Source organism: Corylus avellana, chromosome 5 (assembly GCF_965113065.1).
Source record: "Corylus avellana chromosome 5, dhCorAvel1.hap1.2, whole genome shotgun sequence".
Taxonomy (NCBI): domain Eukaryota; kingdom Viridiplantae; phylum Streptophyta; class Magnoliopsida; order Fagales; family Betulaceae; genus Corylus; species Corylus avellana.
The window spans coordinates 5306418-5318707 of NC_142494.1; the positions used below are offsets into that span (position 1 = coordinate 5306418).

A 12290-nucleotide genomic window follows, 5' to 3' on the forward strand; every position below is an offset into this window, starting at 1 on the left:
TTGGGGGTGCCACTAAATATTTTTTGCGTCATACAAATTTTCTTTATCCTAAAAATTTGGTAATTCACACAATATATGTATTACAAAATATATCTATAAAAGTTCATAAATATGTGCTCAAATTAATATATTAAAAATGTAACATGTCGATATTATATCAAAAAGATAAAAATACCAAAAAAAAAAAAAAAATTGTCTAGAATTTTTTGAGGGTGCCGTGCGTTAAAACAATTTTTTGAAGGTGCCGTGAGTTAAAACAAAAAAGAATTTTGAGGGTAAAAAGAATAGAATTTTTTGTAAAAAGATTTTTTTTTTCTTTATTTTTTATTTTGAGGGTGCCGTGGGTTAAAACCAAAAATAAAAAAATAAAATTAAAAATTAAAAATTAAAATAAAATTAAAATCTTTGGGGGTGCCATGAGGGGCAACGTGGCTCCGCCACTGATTTACTTTTTATATCATATCATTTATTTTTTACTACTATTCAAATAAAGAAATCATCACAAAACAAAAATTTTCACTTTTTAATATCATTATTTTTACTTTTTTATACTAATTATTATTATTATTATTTTTTTTTTTTCACAAATTGATAACAAACAACTCCTAGGTTTCGTTTGGCAAAGGCCTTTGAGACTTGATACTATTATCTTACTTTTTCATTTTCTCAACATTCTTACTTTTTATATTATACAAATCACTTTTTATTACTGTTAAAAAAAAATCATTACAAAATAAAAATTTTTTACTTTTTCGTACAAAACATCCATACTTTTTCATTTTTCCAAATTTTTTTTTTTTTTTTGCCGTCAAAAAAATATATTTTCACTAAAACCTCTAAAGCCTTTAACAAACGGAAAGTGAACCAATTATATACACACATTTCATTCCCTTGTTTGACAAGTTGTGTTGGTATGGGAATAGAATAAACGTGAGTGGCATTGGTCTCCTGTTATCACTCATTTCTTGAAATTATCTTTTACTGCAATAATTGTATTGGACATGACTTTTAAAAAAGAAGTCCTCCACTACCACTGTGAAAAGGATATGCACGAAAGAGGACTGTGAAAAGTACATGCACGAAAGAAGTCCTCCACTGTTTCGTGCCTTACGAAAGAAGTCCTCCACTACCGGTGGTGGAGCCAGTCATTTTGTATTGGATGTGACATTAAAATTTTTTTTGCGTTTTAAAAATTTTTTTTACTCTAAAAATTTAGTAATTCATACAATATATGCATTACAAAAAATATCTATAAAAGTTCATAAATATGTACTTAAATTGATATATTAAAAATGTAACATGTCGACATTATATAAAAAAGATAAAAATACAAAAAAAAAATTGTCTAGAATTTTTTGAGGGTGCCGTGGGTTAAAACAATTTTTTGAAGGTGCCGTGAGTTAAAACAAAAAAGAATTTTGAGGGTAAAAAGAATAGAATTTTTTGTAAAATTTTTTTTTTTCTTTTTTTTTTTTTTTATTTGAAGGGTGCCGTGGGTTAAAACCAAAAAAAAAAAATTAAAAAAATTAAAATCCTTGGGGGTGCCACGGCACCCCCAAGGGGCAACGTGGCTCCGCCACTGCTCCCGGAGCGTTGAGATTCGAAGTAGAGAAGGCTCTTTGTGAGAGCATCTGAATAATCGAAGGCTCCAGAAGAGGTGGAAATGGAAAACAGGGATAGAAGAAGGCAACCTCAACCGGCATTGTTGAAGGTATTCTACAATGGTGTAGAATAAAATGGGTTTGGCCATGCGGTGTCTTCGGCCACCCCAATCTGCCTATGGGGTGGCCGAAACCAACCTCAACCGACATTTGGTGGTGGTTCGGTCATCTTAAGGGCTAAATTAATAAAGTTGAAATTTTTTAGCTGTCGGGGGTGATTGAACTATCTTTTAGCTCTCAACAGGGTTGGCCCGCTACCGCTTGGGGGCAAAATGGGGTGGCACTTTATTATTATTTTTATTTTGATTTATTTTTTAAACATAAATAATAGTATATTATTATTATTTAGTGAAATGTTTTGAACCGTTGGATAAAAATCAACGTTCCAAATTCATTCCTGAGGGGATTTTGGTCCCAATTACCCTGCTATTTCTTTGTTTGTCTGCATCTTATTGGAATCATACATACATATATATATATATATATATATATATATATATATATATATATATATGGAGTAATACTATAAATCTTTTTAGAGTTCTCTTAAAGTCATTTCAAATGTGATGTGACTTTTAAAATCACTAATAAATCAAAAGCCAATAAATTACATCTTAAATTCAACAGTAATTTGAAAAGCCACATCACATTTGAGATGATTATAGGAGGATTCTAAGAAGACTTATAACATTATTAATATATTTGATGTAAATGTATTCTTCATTTGGTTAATTATCACTCAAAATTTCGGTTGCTTAGGAACTTCCTTGTAAGAACCATATTTTGGTTGGTCGTCATTGACTTTGTTTCTATATGATGCTATTGTGCTACACAAAGATGCCTAGGTGGTGGTGGTGGGAAAGGGTGAAAAGTGTACTTAATTTTATTAGTTGAGTTGAGCTGATGAAGATTTTCCAACTGATCAAAATTCCTAGAATTGTAAAGATTGATGTATTTTACTCTAAAGGACTCCAGGCTCCTTACAGCTGAGTCTAAATCCTGAAAGAAACAAGCAGAAGCTAATCAATTATTGGTTAATTGAGGCATTAAATGTAGACAAAGTTCAAAGTTGATTCAACATTGTAACAGGAACCAATCTTAATCAGCATTCAACTCAATATACAACTGTAAAGTGAGATCCTATCCTATTTCAATAATTGATATCTGTAGAACAAGGTGGTATGGAGGGGCAGACTTAGAGATTCGTGTTTGGGATAAAATTCTAAAAAAAATAACTTGAAAAGTCAAAAATTAAATTTTATAAGAATTTTATAATTTAATTTTTATTTTGGGACCACCTTCGGCTTTGGGGGTCCAGGGTCTCTCAAGGCCCAGCTTGGTTCCACCCCTAGAAACAAAATGCTACTTTCTAGCCTCACTTGACTTCTAATCTTCTATCTAAGGCCCATTAGTCTGTGCTTTTGGTTTTTCACTTCGTTTGGATTGGTTTTTATTTTTTTTTAGCTTTAAAGTTAAAAATAGTTTTTTTATGAAAAAAAAAAACTTTATTTTTAAACTGTTTAGGCAATTTTTAAAGAAAAAAAAAGTCAAAATAATACTTTCAAATTTTTTATCAAACATGTTAGCCTTTTTTTTTTTTTTTTTAATTTATTTATTATTATTATTTATTATTTTTTTTTTATATTTTATAAATATACAACGAAATCTCAAACATGTTAGGCCTTTTTTTTTTTTTTGTCACAATTTTTTAAATACTAAAAATACTTTATAAATATATAACGAAATCTCAAACAAGCTCTAAGAGCTTGTGTGAGATTGTGTTGAGAAATAGATCAACTTCTATATTATGGAATAACTTTTTAAAAACAGCTTCTTTTTAACATTTTTTTTCGAAATTTGTATTTTGGCCATTTTTAACCTTCTATAAAAGAAGTACTTTTTGAGTTTTTTTTTTTTTACTAAACAGACCCATTTTTGTTTTACACAGCTTTTTATGTAATAAAAGTATTTTTTAAACTCTTTAATATATTCTCAAACATGCTCTAAAATATTGGTTTTTACTTGCGTCTACACACAACGATAATATGCTAGTATTCGGTCATCAAAAACAAGAAATGTTACTGTTTATTTATATACACTGGTAATACTAAAATCATCGGCGGCGTATACTTTGCAACTCTGATAATTTATCGATTTTTGTATACAAACACTGATAAATTGATGAAGCAGTTATTCACACAAGCAAATTCTCACAATGAATGTATTTCAAAAACGAGTACTAGCTAACAGGGTACGATCAAGCAAGGAAAAGGTAAAAATTTCTGTAAGGGAGAGGAAGTTTATGATAAGCTCGATAGTTATTTGTAGATACCTGAAAATTGTTTGTCAATCCTTCCTTATGTTTGAGTGTCTACTAATAGGGTACAATCAAGCAAAATGAATCAAGCAAGCAACTATGATTGGCATTGTAATGTTACACTGGAATAATAGAAGGTGGAAATATAAATAGTCTTTAGGATTTAATTGATGAATAAGACACTTGATTTAGGGCTGCTTGGATGTGCGTTTGAGAGGCTTAAAAATATGTTTAACACTCAAAAAATTTGTTTGAAGAAAAAAAATACCCATTTGATAAAAGAAATTGAAAGTGTTTTAAGGGTCCAAAAAGCCTAACAATAGTCAAAACGCACTTTTGGCAAAAACTTCATTTTTAAGCTTTTGTCAAAAAACACTTTTTAATTTAAAAACTATATTTCTCAAAAGCAATTCCAAACAGATTCTTAGTCAAAAACCTATGTAGCCAACCCCGGCTCGACTTGATTCTTTGCTTGTGAATAAGACCACTCAAATCTTCAACCCACTCAAAAAAGAAAGAAAGAAAAAAGGAAAATATTAGGCTTGAATTAGAAGAGATTATATTCAAACTTGATCCGGAAAGATAAGAATAACAAAAGAAAAAGAAATTACAATCATCAGCAAATACAGTTACAATAATTACCAAAAGCAGTTATCATAGAGAAGAGGATTTTGGAAAAATTAATTAGAGATCAGGTGGGGATTTGTCAATGAACTTGGTAAAATAGATTTTTGACCCATTTAAGCTTGATTTTCTAAAGTAGCTACTAGCTAGGGGCAAATGGCCTTAAAAAAAAATGGAATAAAATGGCCCTATTGGAAATTTTGGAAAGAATGTTGAGGTACTAAAAAAATTTTTATCAATAGAAAGTTGCTAAAATCTTGATAAGATATTCTGATTTGTAAAGAGAATGTTGACAAAATGGGAAAATTTTTACACCTCGGCAGAAATCTTGTAGGATTACACTGCTGAGATTGTCACAATTAACCATTCGCTTTTTCTTAATTATTCTGGGAAGCTAAAGCTGAAGCAGGTGGACTAAAATGGAAGATGTTTCATGGTTGCCACGCAAGGTATAAGCCCAAATTCCCTCTCTCTGGTTTCTCTTCTCGTGGATTTTCCCCTTACCCGAAAGCCCCCTTTCATGTTTTCTTTCTTTCTTTTTTTTTTTTTTTTTGAGGGACTTTCTTGACTGATTATTGAGAAAAATTTATGGGTTAGTAACATAGTACGGATGATTTTCGATTATACCCACAGAGTGATTTGGCCTAAATCCCTATAATATTTCAGAGCTTAGGTTGTATACCGAAAAGTTTTCTCCATAGTATTTTGGTTGCTCCAAATTCGGTTTTGAATGATACCCATGAGATTATAACTCCCTTTTTGGCTTACCCATTGGTTAAATTGGTAGATATTGAATGATTCTTGGTTGATTTATGCTGGGTCTTTGTTTTATATCGCCCGTTGGGGTGTTCTTTTTAGTTGAAAGTAGTTTTATTTTTAATTTACTGGATGTTTGCTGATTTATGAATGGAAAAGTTGGGTCTTAAGTTTGGTGGTCTGATCGATTTTGGGCCTCCATTTGACAGCAAATGAGGATGCAATTTTGATAGCACAATCAAATTCTAACAGAGGGGTGCCTACAAAGAGCAAGGATAATCCAAAACTTGGAGGTGATGACAGCGGGGGGAAATCTCTGACGCTTATGTGGACAAGGGTAAAAGGTTAAAGGTAAAAGGTAAAAGGTAAAAGTAAAATTTCTTTAAGAGAGAGAGCGAAAGTACTCGTAAACTTAATAACTATGTGAAGATACTAGAAAATAGTCCTCCGCCCTTCCTCATGGTGAGTGTTTACTAATAGGATACGATCTTAACCAAATTTAGCAAACTAAACATGAGACTCAAGCGAAAGGAATCAAACAGGCAACTATTGAGTATTGACGTTACACCGGAATAATAAAGGGTGGAAGTGTAAATGCAAACTTTACTACCGCTTTAGGAGGATTTAGGAACTTGATTTAGTTAAAAGCCTAGGAAGCCAACTCCGCTCAACTTCACTTGACTTGATTCTTGGATGTGAATAACAAATCTTCCGCCCACTCAAGATAAAAAGATAAAAAATGAAAAAGGAGAAAGAAAAAAAAAGAAAAGAAAAATATTACACTTAAATCAAAAGAGAATATTCAAACTTGAACTCGGAAAAGAAGAATAGCGAAAGAAAAATAAATTACAGTCATCAATAAGTACAGCTTCCATACATAAGTTTCAAGTAAAGGAATATATATATATATATATATATATATATATATATATAATTTCAAATCTTACATATAGGCTACTTCATAATGACTGAAACAGAATAGTATAAGAAACTACAATCAACACAGATACTGCGGGTTAGTGACGGCGAGGTGCTACAGGGTTTGGGTTTTGCAGGGTCGGTGACGGCAAACGGCAGCAGCGTTCTAGTTGAGAAGGCAGCCGCGATGTGGAGGTGTTACAGGTCTGGGCTACAGCAGGGTCGGCGATGGCGAGCGGATTTGGCTTGTTTCGGCGAAGCTGCGGGATGGAGGCCGGCGGTGTTGCAGGTCCAGCGCTCCGGCAGTGCAGAAATCTGGAGTTCCGGCGGTGTTGTGGCAGATTTGGGGCTTCTGGAATCCGACTTGGAGGTTCGTTAGTGACGGATCTGGGTTCCGCGGGACTGGGTTTGGATGGATCTGCGGCTGAGATGAGGCCTGTAGTGTCTCTGGGCAGCTTCAGTAGCAGCCAGCGAGATGGGAGAGAAGATAACTTCAATGTGTTGAAACGTGATTTTTTTTTTTTTTTTAACAAACTCAAAATGAAATCAGTCGAAAAATAAGAAGAAAAATTGTAATCTAATGTCTAATAATTGGCACAATTGGCGTTAGCCTATCTGGCTCTGATATCATATTAAACAATATTATTTTTGTGTTTTTTGCCTACTCAATCGTATGGCAGTGTATATTATTTATAATAATATAAGAGATTGTTTTGTTTACAAGATCAATAACTGATAGAAACCTAATCCTAAATTGTCTTTGAGAAGTAATTCACTTCAGTTCTTGTTCCTGCAAGAGTTTCTGTTTGAACAAAGTTCCTTTGTCATTATCTTTATCACAATCAATTGTTTGTGATTTATCTGTTCCAATAAGTAACACTACTCAAATCTCCCACCCACTCAAAATAAAATAAAAAATATAGTAAAAGAGAAAAATAAAAACTGTTCTTGAATGAGAAGAGATTATATTCAAACTTGAACCCAAAAAAAAAAAAAAAAAGAATAACAAAAGAAAAAGAAATTACAATCATCACCAAATACAGTTATCATAGAGAAGTTTGAACACACACAAAAAAAATAGATAAATAAATAAAAGAATAACAAAAGAAAAAAAAAAAATTACAATCATCACCAAATACAGTTACCATAGAGAAGTTTCAAGTAAAGGAATAGATATTCAAATCTTACATGTAGGTTACTTCACAATGACCAAAACAAAATAGAAAAATGAAATTACAATCATCACCAAATACAAATACCACAAAGAAGGTTCAAGAAAATGAATAGATATTGGGAGAATAGTTTCATTTCGGTGAAGGGCTACTAAAACCTTCTTATTCATAAAACCAATGGTTTGTCCACGCTAAAACCTTCTTATTAAGAGATGACAGATTCAAGAAAACTTGCATTGGTATCATGTTCCTCCGAAACTACTAGTTGATTCTGTAATTGTGTCGGTCTAGTAGAAGAACTAGTTGTGCTAGAAAGGCATGCCCTTAGAACCAAAGATGGTCGTGTTGGAGTTGGAATTGGTGCAGCTTCACTGTCAAGCATGGTAACAACATTTAACATGGTGGGACGGTCATTTGGGTCATCTTGTAAGCATAAGAATCCAATATTTACGCACTTCACTAACTGGTCTGCATTGCAATCTTTACGTAGAGTCTGGTCCACTAAATTCAACACCTTGTTTTCATCCAACAATCTCCAAGCCTGAGACAATTTTAAAATCAAAATTTTTATGGACAATAAACCTACTACTGAAATTTAATGACTACAAAAACTAAATACACTTACATAACCTATAAGGCTCATGTTGCCATCATTCTTTCTTCCACTTATAATCTCAAGTAGAACCACACCAAAGCTAAAAACATCGGATTTGAATGAAAACATTCCATTTTGTATGTACTCCGGAGACATATAGCCACTGCATTATAATGTTTATCAGTGGATAAGTTAGGATTGAATCAACTTTCGCAATTACACTATTTAGTGCCTACCATAAACTTACTAAGTTCCAGCTAGTTTGGTTGTGCTAGCCTCGGTTTCTTTGCCTTCAATCATCCTTGCCAAGCCAAAGTCGGATATTTTGGGGTTCATCTCTTCGTCTAAAAGAATGTTACTGGTTTTCATATCTCTATGAATAATCCTCAATCTGGAGTCATGATGAAGATAAACAAGCCCACGAGCAATTCCTAAAATGATTTTGAAGCGCATCTCCCAGTCCAAAGACATGCTTAGCGTTTTATCTTGAAAGATTTCCATTTGCCATTCGAGAGAACAATATTTTGAGCAATAGTAATAAATGAACTTCTACTAAAACCATATATATATATATGAAGCATTGCAAGAGATTATGAATTCAGTTTAGAGGCCAACCAAATATAAATGAGTCCAAGCTTTTGTTGGGCATGTACTCATAGAGCAAAATCTTTTCATATCCTTTTACGCAATATCCCCGAAGTCTAACAAGATTTCTATGTTGAAGTTTGCCAATCAACACCACCTCATTTCTAAATTCCTGTAAGCCTTGTCCTGAGACATTTGAGAGCCTCTTTACTGCAATTTCTTGACCTCCTGAAAATATGCCCTGAGAAACCATACTACCCATATTACCACTAACAAGAAACTAGTTTACATAAGGATTAAATACCAATTAATTTAGTGCAAATTACCTTGTAAACAGGTCCATAGGCCCCCTCTCCAAGCTTGTTTGCATCTGAGAAGCTATCTGTAGCTGCTAGAATGCTTTCCAAATCAAAATAAGGTACATCTATGCCTTTCTCATCTTCTTCTCTAAATTGACCTGACTCTATTAAATCTTTGACATGTTTTTCACTGTCTAATGAACGAAGTGCTTGATTTGTTCGGTCACTTCTTCTAATTTCTAAGTTCAGAAGACAACCACATATATTAGTTACATGATAATGATTTGTAAGGATAAATAGTTTTATTTGGATTCAAAGAGACAAAAGTTTAGATTGTGCACATTGTGCATTATGAAAAGCGAGGCCTTTACCTTCGTCCTTGGCCATCTTACTTCTCCATACGTATACAGAAGTAATGGTACATGTGAGAGCAAACACACCTACAATTAGAGGTACCACCACACTCAGAAGCAGCCGCTTCGTTCTTTTTGAAGGCTCTTTTAATCCCCGAGGAAGATTACCTTTACAAGAAAGAAACAGGACACTCATTATATTTGTGAAATTGAACAAGCTCCAATAGCTATATTAAAATGATAATAAACAAAATTTAATAGATATAATTCACCTTCAGTACAATTTAAAGTGGAGCCATTCCATTGGAAGTTTTGTTTACAAAGGCACCTCTTGTATCCATCTCTTGTTATATTGCAAATTGAATTTGGCCAGTCCTTGCAGTCTGTCAATGAAGTACAGGTTGGCTCTTGCGGGGGCACCCAACTGATTTCTACTTCAACTTTAGAACTAAAGTTGCCAATGGTCGCATTAAATGGCAATGATTGATTGAGTTGCAGATTTCCTCCTAAATTTCTATCATAAATATTTTCTGCATGTTTGATTTGGATGACAAATTTTTGTGTACCTGGAGTAATATTAGCAACACGATAAGTGCCACTGGCTGCCTTGAACCTAACCTGGCCTGAGGAGGTGTTGCAGTAGAAACTGAAGTATATGGGGTCACCACAATTTGTTCCAGTGCTCAGCGGATAGGGGATCAGGTTTGTGCCACAAGGCTCACAATTCCTAGCAGTAGGTTCTACAAAAGTATAAAATTTTGAATCATAATTAAACATTAAAAAATGAGCCTTAGCCCTTGTTGTATCCAAAAACAAAAATAGAAAATAGGAAACTAAAATGTTCTCGTAAAGTGTGTTGCTTTCTTTAAGAAATTATTAATTTGTCTCTCATCCTACTAGAGCGTAAATACAAGTGCATACACTTAATTATTGGTTGCTTTAAAGCAGTAACTTAGTGTGAGTTGAGATTTATATATACCATCTTAATTCTCTCCCTTTTTTTTTTTTTTTTTTTTTTTTTTTTTCTAATATGGGACTCCTCCATCCAAGTCCTCCATCCACAAACAAAGTTAATTTTTTAAACTGACCAACAGAATTAAACAGAACTATGGATTTTGAGGGTAAAAAGATAGATTTTAGATCTAGGATACCAGCAAAGGTGGCTTATCACTTCCTTTTTAACATCAATGATGAATTTTTAATTTTGCAAAAAACAAAACGCCTTTACTAAATTAGCCAGATCAGTATCTATGGATGGAATTCAGCTACTGAATTAATGTGTAAAAGGAGTACCTATAACAGATTTTGCGACTCGGACAAAGATGTTATGACCACCATTTGTGTACTCTTCTTGAAGATTATTTAGATCCGAATTCCAAATCCAGCAGATGTCGGTCCCAGTAGTATCATATGAATAAGCCTGGCACTGGCTGTTCTCAAGGCAGTACTCTTTTCTGCATTCTGTTTCATTTTCTACCTTGGAATTAAAGTCTGGTTTGCCCACTTTCATCATCTGTAAGCTCAAGAACATGTCGCTGTTGTCAGATGATGTCGAATTTCTAGTGCACCCACCCAAAAAATCTCCAGAATCCCAGTGCTTCGGGTTAGTAGGCTGGAAGCCAGGCAAACATTTGCATACCACCCTATTGTTAATATTGCAGACGCCGAATTTCCCACAAGCATTGTAAATGCTACATTCGTCTTCCGGCTCCCTCCATATCAAATCCCAATTTCCCTTTTCCGCATTCCAGTTCAGATACTGTAATTCCCCCGCATAATTCAACACCAACCTTCTGATACTTGAATCCTGCGAACACCTGATCACATACGCGGTACGCCTGAAGCAGTTGCTTTTATTTGATAATAAGTTGGCTACGGCATCGGGGAAACTGGGCCTTTCACCTGAGCTGAAGAAGTTGCCTGACATCCAACTTCTCCAATAATCGCCTGTCTTTTTTGAGATAACGTATTTGCCCTCTTCTTCTTGATATTGCTGAAACGTGAAATCCCCACTTTCTGGGTCACCATCACCTATCCATGAAGTCAATGTCAGCTCTTTATCCATCTTCATACCTGGAAGAACTGTATCAGTTGGATTTCTGAAGCTCTCCCACAGACTCGTCCCCAGCTGATCACCCCCTAAGACCAGGTTTCCAGAATCCATGAGCGTCACAGATCGATATGTAGACCGAGAACTCTCATCGTCTACACTCCAATAAACGTGTCTAGTTTTAATATCCCATATCTGAAACTTGCCATCGTTTGTAATTCCAAAAGAAACTCCCGTGGAACCGTTGAGGACAGGTTTGTCTCGGTTGGCAACCCATACAACTGTTTGTTGATCCCATTTGTACCATATCCCGACATAGCTTTTGGAGCTAGAGCTTCCCGTAGCGTTAAAGAATCCCAATTCAAACCTTTCACTACTGGAGACAAGGGTTTTATTGTCAGTAATCCACTCTCCACGCTTTAATGTATCTTGGCCTGTGACATAGAAATCCACACGACAGGAATACAACAAGAGTATGTACAACAATATAGTACAGTTGATTTTTCTTCTTTGGCTTACCATAACGAATAAAGCATGGATGCAGGTAACTAATTTAATGCAAATTAGTTGAATGCTTGAAACGTGATCTTGAAGAAAATCATCTAATATGGCGAAACAGAGAACCTTGGTCTTCCGAGTCAATCCGACCGGCCTCGAGCTCTCGGCTTGAAATTGGGTTTTGACGATGGGTTTTGCTGGAGCAATTTGTAAAGATAGTATAGAGACTAGAGAGGAGCTCCTTGGGCAGGATTATAGCAAATCTGACCAAGAGAGAGTTAAAGAGCATTTCCCGTAGATGTAGGCAAAATATCTATCGAAAAAGTACAATTTTTTATCTTAAAGTCAGAGGATGAGAGAGAGTAAAAAGAAAAAAGTGAGTGAAAAATAATAATAAATATAACTTATTCTCTAAATAATGAATAAACTAATCACTTTATTTACTATTTATGCTTAAAGGAA

The 12290-nt window shown here is 34.0% G+C and overlaps 1 protein-coding gene across 1 annotated transcript; it reads right to left on the reverse strand.

The window, feature by feature from the left end:
* Positions 1-7426: 7426 nt before the first annotated feature.
* On the reverse strand, positions 7427-12090 carry LOC132163622 (G-type lectin S-receptor-like serine/threonine-protein kinase At4g03230). Its single transcript, XM_088516935.1, has 8 exons — positions 10574-12090; positions 9553-10020; positions 9299-9448; positions 8955-9166; positions 8659-8869; positions 8291-8528; positions 8074-8206; positions 7427-7989 (listed from the first exon to the last, which is right to left on the reverse strand). The coding sequence occupies exons 1-8, from the start codon at positions 11850-11852 to the stop codon at positions 7654-7656; spliced, it is 3027 nt and encodes a 1008-aa protein (XP_088373061.1). The 5' UTR covers positions 11853-12090; the 3' UTR covers positions 7427-7653.
* Positions 12091-12290: the final 200 nt, after the last annotated feature.